The sequence below is a fragment of the Chrysemys picta genome, chromosome 3 (assembly GCF_011386835.1).
Source record: "Chrysemys picta bellii isolate R12L10 chromosome 3, ASM1138683v2, whole genome shotgun sequence".
Classification (NCBI taxonomy): domain Eukaryota; kingdom Metazoa; phylum Chordata; order Testudines; family Emydidae; genus Chrysemys; species Chrysemys picta.
In genome coordinates, this window is record NC_088793.1 from 70,461,277 (window position 1) to 70,483,043 (window position 21,767).

Consider the following 21,767-nt stretch of genomic DNA (forward strand, 5'->3'; position numbering starts at 1 on the left):
GTACACTTTGTATTTTGTGTTGTAATTTAAATCAATATGTTTGAAAATGTAGAAAAACATCCAAAAATATTTAATGAATTTCAGTTGGTTTCTATTTTATTTGTTGCATCATGTGCTACCTTTTCAAAAGATGGAACTTCTGCCAGATCTGAGATGTGTTCCATCTTTTTTGGCTCAGTTATATCCTTTACAACCTTGAGCCCAAAAGTGCTTATGCTTGTGTTTAATTTTTAGCAAGTGAGCAGCCTCACTGACCTCCACTGGACTACTCAGTTACCTAAAGTTAGGCATGTGCATAAAGGTTTTCAGGATCAGGGATTTACTGTGAAACCAAAGATGTTGCAGTGTGTTTGGCCCCTTTATATGAAGCAGGTCCCAGAACCCCTGTGCTAGAACAAGTCTCCCAGTTTGGCCAATTAAAAGGGCAGGGCAGCACCTGGGTCTGTATAGAGGCAGTCAGTCAGTAAGGAAGGGATGGTGGCAGAGGAGGATAATGGGGGTTGGGGTCTGGGTCCCCCAGAAGAAGCTACCAGAGTCCCATGGGTGCGGAGGCAGTGGGAACCTGCTGAGGAGAAAGCTCTGGAAAACAGTCCTCAGTTAACCAAACACAGAAGAATCCTGCAGTAGCACCTGAGGCGGGTGGGACTGAAAGATGCAAAAGGGAAAATCCCCTGGGAGCTCTAGCCTAGGGTGGTGCTGGTTTTATGCTTTGCTTATGTTTGCAAAATAAAAGCGTGCCTGAAAAGCGACTCTGGATGTGGCAGTAGGTCCTTTGTGGGTTAAGAACAAGCCAGCACTATTTTATGAGGGAATATATAGTACCCTATTGTTTTGAGGGAAACTGCTGGCTTGTGGACATCTGATAAAAGTGAATTGACAGCTGAGACACAAAGTCAAAAAAGCTGAATTTTTTTTAATTGATTGGATTATTTGGGTTCTTTGGTAACATCAAAAAACAACAACTGAGGAAAAAACAACAACTGAGGAGAGTTGGCAGTTTTTCAAAGGGACACTATTAAGGGCCCAAAAGCAAGCTATTCCGCTGGTTAGGAAAGAGAGAAAATGTGGCAGAAGACCACCTTGGCTTAACCACGAGATCTTGCATGATCTAAAAAATAAAAAGGAGTCATATAAAAAATGGAAACTAGGACAGATTACAAAGGATGAATATAGGCAAACAACACAGGAATGCAGGGGCAAGATTAGAAAGGCAAAGGCACAAAATGAGCTCAAACTAGCTACAGGAATAAAGGGAAACAAGAAGACTTTTGATCAATACATTAGAAGCAAGAGGAAGACCAAAGACAGGGTAGGCCCACTGCTTAGTGAAGGGGGAGAAACAGTAACAGGAAACTTGGAAATGGCAGAGATGCTTAATGACTTCTTTGTTTCGGTCTTCACGAGAAGTCTGAAGGAATGCCTAACACAGTGAATGCTAATGGGAAGGAGGTAGTTTAGCAGATAAAATAAAAAAAGAACAAGTTAAAAATCACTTAGAAAAGTTAGATGCCTGCAAGTCACCAGGGCCTGATGAAATGCATCCTAGAATACTCAAGGAGCTAATAGAGGAGGTATCTGAGCCTCTAGCTATTATCTTTGGAAAATCATGGGAGACGGGAGAGATTCCAGAAGACTGGAAAAGGGCAAATATAGTGCCCATCTATAAAAAGGGAAATAAAAACAACCCAGGAAACTACAGACCAGTTAGTTTAACTTCTGTGCCAGGGAAGATAATGGAGCAAGTAACTAAGGAAATCATCTGCAAACACTTGGAAGGTGGTAAGGTGATAGGGAACAGCCAGCATGGATTTGTAAAGAACAAATCATGTCAAACCAATCTGATAGCTTTCTTTGATAGGATAACGAGTCTTGCAGATAAGGGAGAAGCTGTGGATGTGGTATACCTAGACTTTAGTAAGGCATTTGATATGGTCTCGCATGATATTCTTATCGATAAACTAGTCAAATACAATTTAGATGGGGCTACTATAAGGTGGGTGCATAACTGGCTGGATAACTGTACTCAGAGAGTTGTTATTAATGGTTCCCAATCCTGCTGGAAAGGCAGTGGGGTTCCGCAGGGGTCTGTTTTGGGACCGGCTCTGTTCAATATCTTCATTAACGACTTAGATATTGGCATAGAAAGTATGCTTATTAAGTTTGCGGATGATACCAAACTGGGAGGGATTGCAACTGCTTTGGAGGACAGGGTCATAATTCAAAATGGTCTGGACAAATTGGAGAAACGGTCTGAGTTAAACAGGATGAAGTTTAACAAAGACAAATGCAAAGTGCTCCACTTAGGAAGGAAAAATCAGTTTCACACATACAGAATGGGAAGAGACTGTCTAGGAAGGAGTACGGCAGAAAGGGATCTAGGGGTTATAGTGGACCACAAGCTAAATATGAGTCAACAGTGTGATGCTGTTGCAAAAAAAGCAAACATGATTCTGGGATGTATTAACAGCTGTGTCGTAAGCAAGACACGAGAAGTCATTCTTCCGCTCTACTCTGCTCTGGTTAGGCCTCAGCTGGAGTATTGTGTCCAGTTCTGGGCACTGCATTTCAAGAAAGATGTGGAGAAATTGGAGCGGGTCCAGAGAAGAGCAACAAGAATGATTAAAGGTCTTGAGAACATGACCTATGAAGGAAGGCTGAAAGAATTGGGTTTGTTTAGTTTGGAAAAGAGAAGACTGAGAGGGGACATGATAGCAGTTTTCAGGTATCTAAAAGGGTGTCATAAGGAGGAGGGAGAAAACTTGTTCACCTTAGCCTCTAAAGATAGAACAAGAAGCAATGGGCTTAAACTGCAGCAAGGCAGGTCTAGGTTGGACATTAGGAAAAAGTTCCTAACTGTCAGGGTGGTTAAACATTGGAATAAATTGCCTAGGGAGGTTGTGGAATCTCCATCTCTGGAGATATTTAAGAGTAGGTTAGATAAATGTCTATCAGGGATGGTCTAGACAGTATTTGGTCCTGCCATGTGGGCAGGGGACTGGGCTCGATGACCTCTCGAGGTCCCTTCCAGTCCTAGAATCTATGAATCTAGAATCAAAACCTGTTTTTAATCTGTTTTCCTTTAGTAACTCCAATAGAGATTATTAATTATTTCTTATGCTATTAAGTTATACTGAGGACCACTATAACTTATGAAATGTTTTACACACAATACATCAATTTGACATTCCTGTCCCTCGTAACCCTGTACGAAGCTCTTCCTTCATCTTTTGATCCATTCTCATCTAAGAAGCTATAGTTCAGGTCTTTTTCCTATATATGCTTTAAGAAAATGGATCTAAGAAAACTTTTTTTCTTTAACCCTTAATAAGGCTCAGATCTCATTTTAGCAATAATGTATTAACAAATGTTCATTTTTCAGACAGGAGCTAACTCCCAAAGTTTTTTGAATAAATGGATACATTTGTAGATGCTGCAAAATATGTATTAATTGTTACGGAGTGATTCTCTGCAGTTATGGATTCAACTGAGTTTCTAAGTTTTATTACAGCCTGATTTTGACTGACACCCTCCCCCTACCCCGAACCCTCTCAAATGAAACAAACTCACAACAAAGCCAAATTAGTCTCCAAATCAGGGCCCGAAGTAGGGTATTTTCCTGCACAATTTGGAGTGAATTGGACAAAGCTTCTGAATTGTGACATCCTAAAGAGTTTCAAAATGTCTTCTTTTTTCCCCACTTTATAGTAAAAAAAAAAAAAAAATCTGAATTCAGGAGAGAAATAAAACTTAATTTGTCTCCCATGGCATAAATCTAGTGCAAACTCAAATTGATGTCTAATTCAAAAACAATGTTCTTGCAATGTTCTGTTTTTATATATGCAAGTCAGGTCAAAGAAGAGTTCTATGTAAGCTTGAAAGCTTGTCTCTCTCACCAACAGAAGTTGATCCAATAAAAGATATTACTTCACTCAATTTGTCTTTCAAATATCCTGGGACCAATTTGGCTACACTAACACTGCAAACAACATGAATAAATGCAGCACTGTTTTTGTTTGCCTTCTCGATTTTGAGACTTTAGGGTGCAATCTGGTCAGATATTCAAGATTTCTCATCAACTATGAGGGCTAGAAACGTACCTTTTTAGAAAAATGAAAGCTGAGATTATTATGTAATCACTTGATTCCAGGAGCTGGGGCTTTAACACCAACACAACCAAATATAGTGAGAACTGGCAATGCTGCAAGGGCCAAGGTGGGGAGAAAGCTAAATGACTTGTTAAAAAAAAAAAACCATAAAAACCCTTCATGATTATCAGAAATCCTGAAGCATAAGAAATTCTATTAAGAAGTTGGATGTTTCTTTTTTCTGTCTGTCAACCCAAGAGATGGGTGAAGCATCCCCCTTGACTGAAACTCCACCTTTCAGAATATTGAAACATTTTGGAACTATTTTTTTCCTTTAGTCAAATGAATTATTTTCTAAGAAATGAAAACAAGCTTAACAGGGTTGAAAAGCTTTTCTTTCCAGAACCTGCAAAGATCTAACTAGATGGGCCTGAAAAGCCCTGAATTTTGGCAAGATTCAAAATCTTGATCCAAATGCTAATGTTGCACTTTGAGCTAATCTCTAGCTCTGATTTTTATCTCCTCTTGTCTTGAACTGTCCATAGGTGTATCATTATGTATACTTTATTTAAAATAACTCCTCAGAAAATCGCCTAATTTCCAAGGGTATTTTGTGATGAAAAGTGAGCAACTGGGGCAAATTATACATAACTCCACAGAATTTTGTAAAGCTTTAAAATGTGCAGAATTAACTTATCTCCCTGTGGGCAGTGGGTAGGAATTCAAAGGTATAGAGACTAGAGTAAAATTAAACCCTATGCAGCCAGACAGCACAGGTCCTGTGTGTCATGTGCCTCCTACTTAAGGTTTATTTTAAAGAATTAAGAGGGACCAAAATGGGGCACAAGTCTCCTGTTGACCCTCGGCTCAAGTGAATTTCACCTCCACAGAAGGCAGATTCTAGATAAGCTGCATCTTCACACATGCTCTTTCTATTCAGATCCCTTTCCTAATGGATGACCTGCCTCGTGTGGTAGCATTGAAATTGCAGGTGTTTCAGTACTCGCTACGGTTCTACCTCATGATAAAGAGCTGTGCTATAAAGCTGACATACTTGTGGTTTTTGTTAACAGTTTCAAATCACCAACCTCCATCACTTATTAAGAAGCACTTTCGAATAGCAACCAAAATCCTTGGTTTTGTGGGAGCACAGTATTGTTCTCGAGAATAACAAAAGTTCTACAGAAAAGAGTATATAATCTTAGCAGTCATTCCTTCTTCTTCTGTTCTGCCTGACATTACAGTGGTGGAACAGTAGTTTGAGATCATTTACATAAGTTGTCAGACAGACACGTACCATATCCACCTCTGAAATACTATCCAGACTCTCAACTTGTACATCTACTCCCACAGGAATTGCAGGACCTGCAAAAAAGAAAAGAATTTAAAAAAAATAACCCCTGAGGCTAAAATGCACTCAAAAGGATAGAGGAAACTGTTTTCCTCTGGAATAGAAATCACAAGTAAACACTGTAAGAGATTGGAATTCATACAAAAATGCTCATTGTAACAGTACTTAGACTGATCCATTACTCAGTCATCCTCTAGCAGATTATTTTAGATTAGTGACTCCTTAAAACAATCATTAATATTTTATATTGCAACAGAGCAGTTTACAATTTATTTAAAATATGCAAAAAAACAACCAAACTAACAATTCCCCCCCTCCTGGAAAAAAACCCAAGATAACAAAAATCAATCAATCAATCAAACAAAAAGACACAACAACCATAAGTAATTCTAAAATACATGCCACCTGGTAATGTCTATCCTATGTACTGCACAGGAGAAAATTCAATATGTTAGGATGATTTTCGGTAAATGCATGAGAATATTTATATAATTGAAAAATGGAACTAGTCCACTAGCCTTTATTAAACACATATGCATATTGTTCCATAATTGTCCACAATGGGGTTTCTGAAGCATCTGATACTGAGCACTGTCAGAGACGGAACATAGGACTAGATGGAACCGTGGTCTGATTAGTATGGTAATTCCTATGAGGTTTCCCCCACCCCCAATGAACTATAGTTTTTTTTATTTTAAACATTTGGATATGTTAACTGTGTACAGGCCCTTTGAACAGCAAAACGCCTCAGGTTTGCAAACATGATTTAATTGCTGATGTATTGCAAACTATAAGATACAGAACACAGAGCCAGACCTTGGCCCCCCCTACAGCCAGGTCTGCCCAGCTACATCGCTCAGGGTGTGAAAATCCACACTCAACCTAACCCCCAGAATAGACAGTGCTAGGCTGATGGAAGAATTCTTCCGTTTCCCTAGCTACCAGCTCTCAGGGAAGTGGATTAACTACAGCGATGGGATAAAAACCTGTTGCTGTAACGAGTGTCTACACTGAAGTGCTACAGCGGTGCAGCTTGTAGTCTGATTTGGGGTAGGTTAGTAGCGTTGATTTAATTTATCCACTTAATTTTATTTTCTTTGATTAATTAATTAATTTTATTAATTTTAAATAGTTTAATAATTATTGTGAATATTAATTAGCATGGGTATTTGGCTCGCCAATTTGTTTAGTCAGAAGATAGAGTTCGTCCTGAATCAGGCTTCACAGAGTTTAAAAAGGAAATTCGGGGTTGTGACAGGAAGTTTACACAGAAACAGATGTAGTCATAAAGACTTTTTATTAAAATCAATGAAGATAGTAAGTCAATGGTAAAACAGTTAGAATTACAGAGTTACACTTGTATCACAATTCTTTAAGAGAATATAAGGCTATACACTGCAAAATGGATTAATACTCACACCCTGTTCTTGATAATAATCTGGTGCTGGCAACACCTTGGGCATTTTTCACACTTCTAGTAAAGAAAGCTACTGCAAAGTGACTTGCTTTCTAACTTAACTCTATATGCCTTATCTAAATAAAATGTAAATGAGATTAAATCCCTTCTTAACTTACAGTCTTGAAAAGAATGAAGTACGACCTATCAATAGTTAATAGTCGTGTGGAAGATAAGTAGTATCGATACGTAGTTGAAAGGTGGAGGCAATGAAGAGTAGACAGGAGTAGGTAGATGGGTAGATTGCCTGTCTAATGGCAAACTGCCTGCCTTTTTATAAGGTATTTAATTGGAAATCCTCCCTCCTATGCCCATATTTCATTCTTCCCCCACGGAAATGTTAGGGTACACTTACCCATAGGCTAGTATGCATGTGCGTATGAATGACAGGTATGTACGCACTTGTGGTAAATATGTTAGAATGTGGGAAAAACCCCTCATTTTACACCCCATTTTACTATTGGTCTAGGTAAAGGTCTCTAGACATCTGCGTGGGTGTTTGGCCTAATTTCACTTTTTCCTGGGAAGGGTCTCAAAAGTTGTTAACTACGCATTAGCTTTAACATACAGAGTTTAACCTGTAGGTAGGTCTCTTGCATTACAGCTAAACTTACTTTTAATATAAATCTATAAATCCAATACATCAAATACTTATTTTATAAGAAATATATATTTATACAGACAATCAGATTAATCCTTAGGGCTACAAGCTGCAGCTATGCTGCTGTAGTGGTTAAAGTGTAGAACAGTGGTTCTCAAACTTCTTTTTTCGTGGATCACTTGAAAATTGCTGAGAGTCTCGGCGGACCACTTAATGATCTTTCCAAATGTTGTTTGTACCATTAACTAACTATTGTAAAGTGCTTTGGATAAAAGTGCTATATTAAAAAAACCTTTAATAATTAATGGTTTTTTGTTCTACAAATAAAGCACACAACTCATATTTTAATATCAGTAGTCTTACCTTTCTAATGCGATGGATGTGCCCTCTCTCCCCAAGCTGGGGCTGGGAAGGAGTGTGTGTGTGTGGGGGGTCTCTCTCACCACAGCAGCCACAGAGCTGAGGCTGGGAAGGAGGGGGGTCTCTCCCCAGCAGCCGCAGCCCTGGAGCTGGGGAAAGTCGCTTCTTTCTCTGGCCACCACAGCCCTGCACATCCCAAATGCCCCCTACCCCTCTTCTCATCCCCACTGCCCCCTCCCACCTACCCCCTATTCCCCCCAAGGCCACCACCTCACCTTACATGTGCATCTTCTCAAGGGTCCAGGCACCTAATTAGTGGAGCCATGCCTGTGCAGATCCACCAATTAGGTGGGTGGCCCTTCATTCTCTTGTGTGCAGCCGCCCAGGCACGCACCTTAGAGGGAACTATCCGCGGACACCTGAATCGAGCTCGCGGACCACTGGTGGTCCACGGACCATAGTTTGAGAACCTCTGATGTAGAAGACCTATCTTAAGTCTGCTTTAAATCATTCCTCTCCTACTCCTGCTTTATTGAGAAGCGCTGGTGTTGCTTGGAGCCTGGCTGTGGAAAGACAGGGGTCAAGACTGTGTGATCTCTGTTTGTGTATGGATGTCACCTCCTCCAAACCATCTGACAAGAGTCTGCCATAGTTTAGGAGCCCATCAGGAGCTGAGATTCAGTCCTGTGACACTCACTAGGAAACTGAGTGCATTTAAAAGTGAAGCAGTAAAAACTGACCTACTGCAAGATGCTGCTTCTTTTTTTTAACTGCCAATGAAAGTCAGAAGCTAGACTCTTACTTTTCATCACTCTCTCAAAAATGTTATCTATTTCACCCTCTCAGAATCTTGTGTTGCTATCAGATAATTCTATGGCATGATTAGAAGATGAAGGATGGTTGAGAAGGTGAAGCCCAGGAGTGGAAGTGATGAAATTTGTTCCCCTACCTCATCACCGCTAGTTCAAAATGATGATGGTATCTACCCTCCTCACAGGCATGTTGGGGGACTTTGGGCTTGATCCAAAGCCCATTAACGTCAGTGGAAAGATTCTCAATGACTTTACTGGGTTTTAGACCAGGCCCTTGAACATTAATGTTTTTAAAGCAGTTGAGATACTCAAATGGCAAATGCTACAGTAATGCAAAATATTATTATTATTATGTGTCCTATTATTGTGTAAACACTACCTTCTTTTTTGTATCTATTTCACTCATTGCCCTAGCACAGAGGTGGGCAAACTATAGCTGCCTGCTGCCTGGCCCCTGAGCTCCTGGCCTGGGAGGCTAGCCCCCGGCCCCTCCCCTGCTGTTCCCCTTCCCCCACAGCCTCAGTTCACTGCGCAGCCAGCGCAATGCTCTGGGTGGCGGGGCTGCAAGCTCTTGCCGGGCAGCACAGCTGCAGAGCTGCAGCCTGACCCGGTGCTCTGTGCTGCGCGGTGGTGTGGCTGGCTCCAGCCAGGCGGTGCGGTTGCCTGTCCTGGTGCTCTGGGCTGCGCGGCTGTAGCACCGCCAGCCACCGGTGATCCAGGCAGCCTGGTAAGGGGGCAGGATAGAGGGCAGGGGAGTTCAGGGTGGTGGTCAGGGGACGGGGGTGTGGATAGGGGGCAGGGCGGTCAGAGGGCGGTAACAGGGGGGTTAAATGGGGGGCAGGGGTCCCGGGGAGCAGTCAGGAAGGAGAGGGGGAGTTGGATGGGGTAGCGGGGGGGGGGGGGCAGTCAGGGGCAGAGATTCTGGGGGCGGTCAGGGAGAAGGGGTGTTTGGATGGGGCAGGGGTCCTGGGGGGGCAGTCAGGGGGCGAGAAGCCGGGGGGGTCAGATAGGGAATGGGGGCCGGGCCATGCCTGGCTGTTTGGGGAGGCACAGCCTCCCCTAACCAGCCCTCCATACAATTTCAGAAACCCAATGTGGCCCTCGGGCCAAAATGTTTGCCTGCCCCTGCCCTAGCACTTGGTGTTCTTCTCTTTTAGTCCAGAGTCTAGTCCTCTCCAGAAAGCAGAGTTAATTTATCATGAGACAATTAAATGTCTGGGTAGTATTGAATTATGTTTTATTAACTTCCCACACAAATACTGTGGAACCTTTCCTGTTACATTATGTCTAGGCTCCATAATCAAACTGTAACTGACAGAAAATTATTTGTAATCTCACCCAGTGGTTAATACGGAGCTATGTCGATGATAGAGCTGTTTCATAATGTAATTAATACTGTATGAAATATGAATTGGACAATAAACTAGACAGTTAAACTGTGAAGGAAAAACTAATTATCCCTTTACAACTTGTCCCTGACCTGGAAAGGAAAAGCGTCTTCTTTCAAACAGTGAAAAACAAACTGCATTGCCAGACTTTGTTTGCAGTGTTGTAGTAGCCGTGTGGATGCCAGGATCTGAGCAAGACAAGGTGGCTCAGGTAATACCTTTTATTGGGCCAATTTCTGTCATTTCTTTTGAAGGATTTTAGGGCAGCAGAAGGCTATATTTGGACCATTATCCCACTGGACAACAGAGCTGGCCCTGAGGCAAAACTGGGACAGTGCTATGCCATTAAGCCCCAAACAATGATACAAAATGTCAGATGGCCAAAAGCCATTTTAGTCACAACAGCCGTAATACCAGTCCACATGACTGTACCACCTCAGGAAGCACTGAGAACACCACTGCATACAATCACAGCAGTATCCCACACAGGTAGTTTGAGAATGGGTGGAACTTAAATTCTAAATTTAATTGAATGGCATTAAAGTCTTCAGAGGAAACGTACGTGGCAATTAAATGCCACTCCAGCCAGACTTTTCTAGGTGACTGAAACTTGCACCTAAGGGCTGGTCCATACACAGTTGTTTTACTGATTTAACAGTATTGGTTCAAAAACACATAGTTAAAATGATTCCAACTCCCTAGTGTGGATGCAGTTATACCAGTATAATGGCGCTTACAGTGGTATAACTTTTGTCATATATTTACCTAAATAAATTATACCAATATAAGCATCTTTCTACTCATAACTGTGTCAATAGTAAGGGGTTGCAGTGATTTAATTATAGTAGTTTCTAAACTGCTGTAGCTGAAGTGGTACAAAAACTGCGTGTAGACAAGTCTTAAGAAAAATTAGGGTGCCTAAAATATAATGTTGTATAAAAGGGTGAACTAACCCACTCCTATTAGTTTTTAATCTGACCCCTTATAGCGTCTTAACAGAAGGAATAGTTTTACAGGGCTCAGGATCCAAGTTTTCACAGGTCAATTAGAGAACACAGAGGAACATAGGTATGGATGCACAGAAGGAGTTAGGCACCACCTAACTTCCTGTTTTAGGCACCTAAATCCCAGTTTGGGGATTCCATTGCAATGCCAAAACTGCTGAACACTGTAAGCACCTAAATTCACTTGGCGCCTACCTAAAAGTTTCACAGGCACCTATGTTTCAGCCTCTGGGTATGCACCCTGCTGCCTCCCTCTTGGCATTTGGATGCCTATCTCCTGCCTAAACCCAGAGGGATTCATGAGGGATTCACAAGCCAGAGGAAGATAGGCAGCTGAACACTTATCACATGCAGGTTCCGATCCAGTAGGTCTCCTCTTAGGGCCTTGCATCATGATAATGAAGGAGTGATTGTAGCAGAGGGGCTGGACCTAGGGTCTCTAAGCTCCAGGTGGGTTCCCTAAACATTGGACTACAGAGACATTTCCACACACTTTCTCTCTCCAGCCCAATGACTGTTCCACTGTGGATACAAACTTAAATAATCATTGGACATGAGAGAAAGAGAGCACATAAGAATGACTCTGCAGGCCAGTGGTTAGGGCACCCATCTGGGAGGTGGGAGACCCGGGGTCCTCCAGTCCCCCCTGTTACAATCACTATCCTTATTTTATCCAGTGGAACAGCTTCAGCAAGAGAGACTGAGGGAGCTCGACATACAATATCCCATAGCTCAGTGGTTGACACATTCTTCCATGAGGTGGGAGACCCCTGTCCAAATCCTTTCTTCCCCTCTGGCAGAGGAACGTGGACTGCAACTTGGTCACCCATATCCCAGGCACATGCTCCAGCCACTGGGCTGAACATTATAAGGTGGATCAGTGATGGCACCACCTTATCCTCTGGCCATTTTGTGTGGAACAATGCAGGCACCCAGGGCCACCCTGGGGTGGGGGACAAGTGGGGCAATTTGCCCCGGGGCCCCACAGGGGCCCTGCAAGCCCTGGCCCAGCGACGGTCCGGGTCTTCGGCGGCAGGGGGCCCTTCAGCCACTCCGGGTCTTCAGTGGCATTTCAGCAGCAGGGGGCTCTTCAGTGCTGCCGAAGATGCAGAGCGACTGAAGGGCTCCCCGCCGCCAAAGACCTGGACCGCCGCTGGGTGAGTACAAGCGCCGCAGCTCCCCCGCTTTGCCGCAGGCCCCCTGAATCCTCTGTGGGGCCCTGCAGGCACCTAACTCACTCCCTCAAGAATCTCCTAAGGCACCTGACTCCAGGCTGCAGGTTCCTGTTTGTGGGTTGCTAAGCAGAGCTAGGCACCTCTCTGCAGCCTGGACTTAGGCATTCATCTTCATGAGAGAGGCGTGGCTTAGCACAGCACTCTGTCGTCAGCACCTCCCATTGGCTGGCTTAGATGGCTCCCCGCCCAGTGTGCTGGCTTTTGTTAGGGTGACCATATTTCCCAAAGAGAAAATGGGACACCCCCAGCCGCTCGCCCGAGGCCCTGCCCCATGCTGTTTCCCGTTGCTGAAATCTTGCCCTTCACACAACCCCTGCGCGAGGATGTTGCCGGGTTACTGGAACCCTGCAGGGCCCCGCAGGAGGCTGTTGTCCAGTCGCTGGAACCCTGCAGGGATGCCCCCTGCATCTGGAACACTGCTTCCACCCCCAGCCCTGCCTCCTCCCTCTGGGGGGGCTGACATCTCTGCTCACCCCCTCCACACTGCACCCCATGTTTTTTTTTGACAAAAGTGGGCATTTTGTGGATTGCATGCTTAGTGCCTATCTCTCCTCATTCATTGTGAATCGTAGTGGTGTTCCTGTGATTTTCTAGGTGCAAAAGTTAGGTGCTGTGATGCTCAGCATTGCAACACATAAGTCCCTCTGTGGATCCCACAGCTGGTGTCCTGAAAAAAATCCTATTCAGTAATGGAGGGCAGGGAGGATTAGGCCTCTCTGCTGCTCCCACTCTGCAAACCATCTGAATAATCAAACAGGTAGAATGAGCGATCTGCCATACACTGAAGAATCAGGAAGGGGAGGCCAAGCAACCAATCCAGAGGCTAGCCAGCCAGCAGGAGGTATCCTGGTGAGTCCCAGCTGCCTTCTCTGAAGGCTATGGCTCTCAGAGCTCTGGGGGAAATATGGGGGCTATGCTCTGAGAAAACACCACAACCTGTTGTGTGTTACCCTCATAGTCTGACCTGAACAAAATTAGAGTTACCGTGTGTAACATCCCCACTGAAAGCCCTGAGGAGTGGAGTACAGGTGCTAATCAGTTGTGTAATACAAATATGGCGGAAGAGATAAACAGCTAAAGAGCCCAGGATCGTGACAGGAGAGTGTATAACACATTGCAAGGAGTCACAGGACAGTCATGTTAATACACTCTTGGGCCTACTGCCCATTTCTGAATGGCCAGTGGGTTGTGATAACCATAGCCATTTAAACTGACTCTGAAGCATGCAATCTTACAGCCCTGTAATCTGTTCCTCCAGGCTCCTTTCCTACAAACCTGTTGGCTATAATGCTGTCTATAATGATTCTAAGAGGAGAGCTCAAAGATGCTGGAAACTCTCCTTGCAAGCCACCTCCTTCTGGCAAATCACTCTGGGATCCCTGATCCTAGGTTTCCTTGTCCCTCGCATCCTCCATCACTTTGGCCATATACAACATTGTCACAGTGTATCCTAATACACCAGCAATACCCTGTTAACCTGGTGAAGGCTCGCTGAGTGTCTCAGAGCAGCATTGTTTCTGTGCTCTGGCTGTGACACTTTATAAAAGTGTAATGTAAACCAATATTGCTCTCTGTGTATCTAAAAGGCTTGCTCTTCACCATTGCTAGGCATTCACACAGAGGGAAACTACCTCCTATCGCTCAAACCATGCTGGGACATCAGAGTTGTTGAGGACAAAAGAGCTGTGACAGGCACTTGGAAACCTTTCACAAGCACCTGGCTGGCAGCACACCCAGCATGTTCAGTGTAGAACAATGTCCTGCTTCTAAAGGCTGCATTGTTCACCCTTGGAGCAATTCCTAGAACTGAGTGAAAGCCTGCAGCAGGGTTCCAGGTTACAATGTAATCAGATCCCGTCCTGATCGCAGCAAACTGGAAATCTTACACAGGTAAAGACTGCAGTCACGGATATGCTTGGTGTCTACTACAACAGGGGTTCTCAACCTTTTTCTTTCAGAGGCCCCCTCAACATGCTATAAAAACTCCACAGTCCACCTGTGCTACAACAACTGTTTTTCTGCATATAAAAGCCAGAGCTGGTGTTAAGGGTAGCAAGCAGGCAGTTGCCCAGGGCCCCATGGCTCCAGCTTCTGCTTCAGCTCTGGGTGGCGGCCGGGCTTAGGCTTTCTGCCCTGGGCCCCAGTGAGTCTAACACTGATCCTGTTTGGCAGACCCCCTGAAACCTGCTCGCAGACCCACAGAGATCCCTGGACCCTGGTTGAAAGCCACTATTCTACGGTATTTTGGAAGGCCTAGTGGCTGGAAGTGCCGTGGCAGAAGTGACCACTACAGACAGACAAAGAGTGTATCCATAGTGCCACCTTCTCCAGGTCCTCCTTAGCTCATCATATGGGTGTACAATGGCTTCAGGAGTCTGTACCTCTGTATCAATTACACCTCCATGCAGCTGAGGAAGGTTCCAAAGGGCTGATATATTTTACTGCAGTGCCATACTCCTCCTCTCCCTCACCACCTAAAAAGGAGTTGGGCCTGGAAACAGTGCAACAGGTAGGCTGTGCAGCAGCCCTTCATTGGCTGAGATCCCCCTTCAAACCAAAACCACATCCCTGCTTTCCTTCCACGCTCCCAGAAGCCTGTCCCATACCCTCCTCTTGCCCAGCTACCACAATTAGCTGCCTGTCTCCCTCCCAGCCCTGCTGCATGTCTCACTCCAGCCCAGGGTGTCCTGTGTGCTTGGTGATCCTTTAATCAGTGTGTAATAGAGGCTGAGGGTATTGGTATTTGTGTGCGCCAGTGGATAGATGTGAGATGACTGGGTGAACTTGTTACGGTTCAGGCAGGCACTAGCAGGGCCGGCTCCAGGCATCAGCATTCCAAGCAGGTGCTTGGGGCAGCAGTCCGTGTATTTTTGCTCCCCCAAGCAGCGTGCCGAATTGCCGCCACGGACGGCGGGGGCAGTCTGTGTGCCGTTAGGGCGGCACGCACGTTTCCACGGCGGCAGCAATTTGGCGGCAGCTTCTATGTTCAGCTGCCCGCAGCAGCAATTTGGTGGCTGAATTGCCGCCATGGCAGAAACGCACGTGCTGCCCTAACGGCACACGGACTGCCCCCACCGTCCGCGGCGGCAATTCGGCGCGCTGCTTGGGGCGGCAAAAAAAGTAGAGCCGGCCCTGGGCACTAGAGCAACAGCCCTTAGCTGCATGCATGGAACACGGCTGAAAATGCCCGGTTGACACTTATGCCCTTAACCACAGCCCATTCCCAATCCTTTGTGGTCACTTATACCCTTTTTTGAAAGGGCAATGAGTGCCCACAGTCCTCCCCTTAAGATCCTTTTAGCTGCTGATGCTTAGGACAATACTGCCTTTAAAGATTGCCACTTATTCAAAGAGTAAATACATGTAGTACTGACCATTGGAACTGCTTCAACATACCAAATATTTATGGCCTTTGATAAACTGAAAATGGCATCCTTCAGGTACAAGATAAAACAGAGTTTTATCCGGCAATATAGCTGCACGCACAACTCCCGCTCCAGTCAATGGGAGTTCCATAGGCAGGAGGCCTGGGTAAAACGAATCCTTCATGAAGATAGTAAGAAACATTTAAGCTATTTCTCTTTGTGGATCTAGTTGATTATGCTCTCTTTAGGATCTAATCATGCAGTCAGAACCAAGTGAGTGGACCCCCTGCACCCATGTGGTGCTTCACTGACTTCAATGGGGCTCTGTGCAGTGCACATCTGCCCACATGCGGGGGGATGGTGTGCTTATTCTGTATGTTTGAATGTTTTTTTTTTTTTTTAATTTCTTTGTGCTACATGCTGCCAGTCTGACAGCCCTGGAGAGCATTCTGTTAATACACAGAATAGGTATTGTATGGGTAGTGGCAAATTTAGGGATGGGCTATCTCTACGAGTGAGTGGATTTTTCCGTATGTCATTACTTGCCTTCTCATCTCAGACTGCTAATGGACATGCCAGCTAGTACCAAACACTTCTGTTTTTTAGATGTCTAGCATTTAATAAGGATGTGTTAAATGCATACACAGACTCTTCTATAGTTTTACTGCTGTACTTCCTCTTCCTCCTCCAGACTTTGACCAGCCACTGTATACCTTTGGCAATTACAGTACAAGATATTTATTATAATAAATAATGGCAATATTAATGGACTGTCCTGAAACTGCAGACATTTTAAAATGAACTGAACATACTGGTATTGTGTATATCAAGCATTTGGTAATAAAAGCTTCTCCCATCAGGATGTATAATGGTATCCTGGATTTGTATGACCATCTGTCAGCCAGGAAGGGTAGATAAATTACAACATTCTTTAATCCAGCGGGTCATAAGAAAGCACAGTCTTCTTAATCCTTTGCTCTAAAAGCTTGGTTTGCTGTCGCATACGACTGCAAGACTGTGAGCAAAACATTAACACAAAGTAGTCTAAATATTCTCTTAGTTTATAATAAGAGACAAGGTCAGCAAGTATTGTAAATTAGTTGATTACACACAAACATTGTCATAGTGAGATATAACCTTAATATTTCACAGTAATCTAGAAATAAATGTTAACTGAACCTGGATATATTTTTACCAGTCACAGGTACAGCTCAATACGAGGAGTTTAAAATCCATAAATGATGCCTCTATCTACAAAAACAACAAGGAGTCTGGTGGCACCTTAAAGACTAACAGATTTATTTGGGCATAAGCTTAGTCTCATGGTTTTGCTGAAAGTTATTTGGTGATCCTAGGAGGAAGGCCATGTTGTTGTAAGCCCCCTCAGTCATGAGAACGTGCTGTGTTGTAAATAGGGTGACCAGATAGCGAGTGTGAAAAATCGGGACGGGGGTGGGGGGTAATAGGAGCCTATATAAGAAAAAGACCCAAAAATCAGGACTGTCCCTATAAAATCAGGACATCTGGTCACCCTAGCTGTAAATTCAGAACAGAAACAAGGATGGTCTTTCTCAACGAACAGTTCTTTCCAATCTCTCTTTTGTCAGTCCACTCACCAGTGAGACACTGTTCTGTACAGTATTTCTTACAGAAAAGATACTCCAAAAAATAAGAATCAAATGCATGGGTTTCATACCTCCAAAACCTGGTCTCATGCTGAAATCATGGTCATCTATTCTCAGAAGTTGTTCTGACTTCGTCAGTGGTGATTTGGTGATGTCAGGGCTTCGTTTTAGTATTGGGCTATGTGGGAAAGATATACAGCATTATTAGAATTAACCGTGTTTAAGAGACATGCAATTATTTGACTCTAATCCTTCAACTAGAGACCAGTCTTGTTCATCTACCAATCAAACTATATCCCTGTGTTCATATCTGATGTTTGATAGCATGTAATTTAAAAAGAACTCTTGGATTTTACATGGTGAGACAGAGTATTCTGAATGGTTCTCATTCGAATACTGGCTGAATGGCAAAATAGTCATTTCAAACTCTTGTTTCGGTATAAAGATTATCTGTGTTTGTGATATATTTTAGATACAAAAATTCAAATATTTGTTTACACTAGATGCTATTAGAAGTGAATAAAAGAATAAGCGTTTTGGGGGAGGAGGGCAGCATTTCTGACGTAGATTTATGATAGGACACGAGGATAGGAATTAGGGAAACAATATCTCAAATAAAAGCCTACTGGCTGCAGCCCAGGAACAAAATGGAGATGGATTGGGAACCCAGCCAGGAGGCAAGTTGACTTGCAGCTTGGAATAAAATGATTAACTCCTGCCCCAGATTTCTAAAGAGAACAGGGAGCGCTAGAGATAGGAATATATGAGGTCATACCAGAAGTGTATACAATTGCACCATATCTTGTAGTCGATACTTTGCTTTGGGTGTGTGCCAAGTTTACCTCTGAAAACAGAGTAAAGTGTTTCAGTCTAAAGACAGATTTCAAGTGCAGCATCCATTTTATTTCTCTGATGTAGTTATACTTATGTGGGAGTCAGGGCTGGCTATAGAATAGGTGGCGCTCTTTTATGGGCTAGGTTGCTTGAGGAGCCCAAGAAAAAGAAGGATTCAGGAAGGTTTTCTGTTTCTGATCAAAAAATATACTGTATGTCAACAGCTTGCACTCAGACACCCCTTTTCACAGTTAATTAAAAAGGTAAGTCAGTAATAGACCAACCAAAACAAAAAACCAAAAATCCTTGACTGTGGCATGCTTTCTGAATATAGAAGAAGTATCTTCGAGAGAGAAAAATATTTCTAGTGAATGTGGGGGCTTGCTTTATCATGCTGAATTCTCATAGATCATAAACATGAAGTCCAGAAGAACCATTAATATAATTTACTCTGCCTTCCTGCATAACACAGGCCATAACATTTCACTAGTGATTTCTTCATCAAGCCTATAACTTCTGGTTGAGCTAGAATATACCTTTTAGAAAGATAACCAGTCCTGATTTAAGGGTTTTATGTGATGGAGGATCCATCACATCCCTAGGTGAGTTGTTCCAATGTTTCCTTACCCTCACAGATAAAAAATTGTGCCTTATTTATAGTCTGAATTTGTCTAGATTTAACTTCTTGTTATACCCTTTTCTGCTAGATTAAAAAGCCCTGACTATGTAGGTACTTATAGACAATGACCAAGTTACTTCTCAACCTTCTTTATTAAGCTAACTAGATTGAGCTTCTTTAGCCTCTCACTGTAAGGCAGGCTTTCCAGACCTCAGATCATTCTTGTAGCTCTTTTCTGAACCCTTTCCAGCTTAGCAACATCCTTTTTGAATTGTTCATACCAGAACAGAACATAAAATTCCAGTAATGGTCTCTCTAATGATATATACACTGGTAATATCACCACCTTACTTCTACTCAATATTCTTCTGCTTATACATGGAAGGATTGCATGGACTTGTTTTCTTAGCCCCAAACTCATCTTCAGTTGGTTATTCACCATGACCCCTACATCCTTTTCTGTGTTACTGTCCCCCAGCCTGTATAATCTACATCAGGGGTCGGCAACGTTTGGCACGTGGCTCACCAGGGTAAGCACCCTAGCGGGCTGGGCCAGTTTATTTTCCTGCTGACGTGGCAGGTTTGGCCTATCGCGGCCCCCACTCGCCGCGGTTTGCCGTCCCGGGCCAATGGGAGCAGCGGGAAGCGGCGCGGGCGAGGGATGTGCTGGCCGCGGCTTCCCGCTGCCCCCATTGGCCCGGGACGGCAAACCGCGGCCAGTGGGGGCCGCGATCGGCCGAACCTGCCACGTCACCAGGTAAATAAACTGGCCCGGCCCGCTAGGGTGCTTACCCTGGCGAGCCGCATGCCAAACGTTGCCGACTCCTGATCTACATTATTTGTTCATAGATGTATAGACTTGTATTTAACTATATTAAACACATGTTCAAGTGCATCCAGTTTACTATACAATCCAGAACATTCTGTAGACCTGACCTGTCATTTATAGAACTGGCTCAACAACAGTTTTTCTGTTGGTTGACAAGTGAAAAAACAATTGTTTCAGGTTGAATGAACATATTTTGACCCCAGAACAACATATTTCCATTTTAAGCATTTTTTAAACAAAATGAAAGGACATTTAGAAACAAAGTTGCTTGGAACAGAAAAAAACCCAATGTTTTGATTTTTTTGGAATTTTTGAAGGGTTTTTTTTCCTCAACCAAAATAATTTGACAAAAATCAGTACAAATTTGCAAAATGTTTTAGTGCTGCCAAATCTGCATTTTTCCCTGCAAAAAGGTTGTCAAAAAAGGTCACTAAGCTCTATTCATCTACCGCTACGCCAATTTGTTATCTACAGACTTTCGAGCTATGATTTTATGTTTTGTTTTAGATCAGTGATAAGAGATATTGAATAGCACAGGTCTGAGAACAGATTGCAGCAGGACTGGGAACACGCCCATGCGATATTAATTCCCCATTTACAATGAACTTTTGAGATCTAACAATTAACCACTTTTTAAACTATTTAATGTGGACTACATTGATTCTTGAATTGTGCTATATTTTAAATCAGAAAGTCACATGGAACTAAGTAAAAATGCCTCCTATAAGTCTATGATGTCAATACAGTTACCTTTGTCAAGCAAAGTTGTAATATCATCAATAAACGATTTGAAGTTGATTTGATGTATATTATATATTATTTCATTTCTGCTTAATCAGGATGTCTTAACTGCAGAAGCCTTCTTCGATGATTGTTGAATTGTAGGCTGTGGGCATCTGGAGAAGTTCTCTTAACTCCCAATTTTCACTCACACTTTTTTGTTTAAATGTTTCCTCCCATCAATTTTGCTTATAATTGTTTCAGCCTTGGGAAATTGTGCCTTTTAGAGCGCCAAGTGACTTTACATATTACTTGTCAGCACTATATTGCACATAACAAATGTAATTAAGCTGTGATCACTTATCTAGGCAACCACTAAATTGTCAAGCAGAGGATCCACAACTGTTTTAGAAAGCTAACGATGGATATGCTTTGTACTTTGAACTATCCCATCTCCTGCTGGGATCTCATGTTTCCTTGTCCTTCTTCACATTTGTTTTATATACACCTGTTCCCTCATTTTATGCAGATTGTAAGCGCTGTGGGGCAGAGACCGTTTTATTATGTGTATACAGTTCTTAGCACAGAAGGATCTTGATCCCTAACCATAATCTCCAGGGCACTACAATAATAATCTCAAACAGTGTAGGTTTTGACCTGGATGACAGACCTCCAAGAAACATTTAGCCCTGGAACACCTCTACAGTAGAATGTAATGCTTGAAGCTATTCCTGTGTTTTTCATAAGGAAGACGTTGCAAAAACTGACATTATGACTAGTAAGTGGCCTGATTTGTATGGTTATGTAGCTGAATGGAAGCCACTAAACTCATTTGCACACATGATCTAATCCAGACTTCAAAGGTGGTCTACAGACTTGACAGCTAGATCATGGTCTCACATCCTAATGCCTTCACATTTTTTACAATGCATCACTGTCTGCCTGGGGAGGGAAAGATTAGGTCAGAATTCAGGTTGAGTAGGAGCTCATGGGAGCTATTCCCCAATGCCATATCAAACCAGAACATATACTTATAGCAGCTCCTTTGACACAGAAAGGGTGAAAAGTATGATTTCATTTTAAGAAGAAAATGATTAAGAGTTTAAGGCTCATATCCCCAGGTGGCACAGTTTATTGACTCAGGTGCAGCTATGTCAGTTTATACTAGTTGAGGATCTGGGAAAACAAAGGGCTAAGAAGCTGTTTGGACTTGCCCTGCAGTGCTGTTGACTAAAGCTGGTCAAAGTGTTTGAGAAAGATTTTCCCATCAAAAATGCTATTTAGTCAGAAATGAGTCATGCAAAATCAGCGGCCACTTCGGAAGATTTTGGCCAATAAGTGTGGAGCTGGTCAAAAATATATCAATCTATTTCCGTGAACATGTTCAAATAAAAACTATTTTATTTATTTGAAATTGTAATGTTTTATTTTTTAGAATGTTCAGTAAAAAAGGTGAAATGAAGATTGTTGCTTTGACTGTTCA

The 21,767-nt window shown here is 43.1% G+C and overlaps 1 protein-coding gene across 3 annotated transcripts in view; it reads right to left on the reverse strand.

The window, feature by feature from the left end:
* GABRR1 (gamma-aminobutyric acid type A receptor subunit rho1) overlaps nucleotides 1-21,767 on the reverse strand; it is an 87,824-nt gene that overhangs the window by 29,525 nt on the left and 36,532 nt on the right. For all 3 annotated transcript variants that reach the window (XM_065588199.1, XM_065588200.1, XM_065588201.1), the window contains exons 3-4: nucleotides 17,354-17,460; nucleotides 5,383-5,450 (exon numbers count right to left, since the gene is read on the reverse strand). In XM_065588199.1, coding sequence (XP_065444271.1) covers nucleotides 5,383-5,450; nucleotides 17,354-17,460 — 175 coding nt within the window. The remainder of the gene's footprint in view (nucleotides 1-5,382; nucleotides 5,451-17,353; nucleotides 17,461-21,767) is intronic.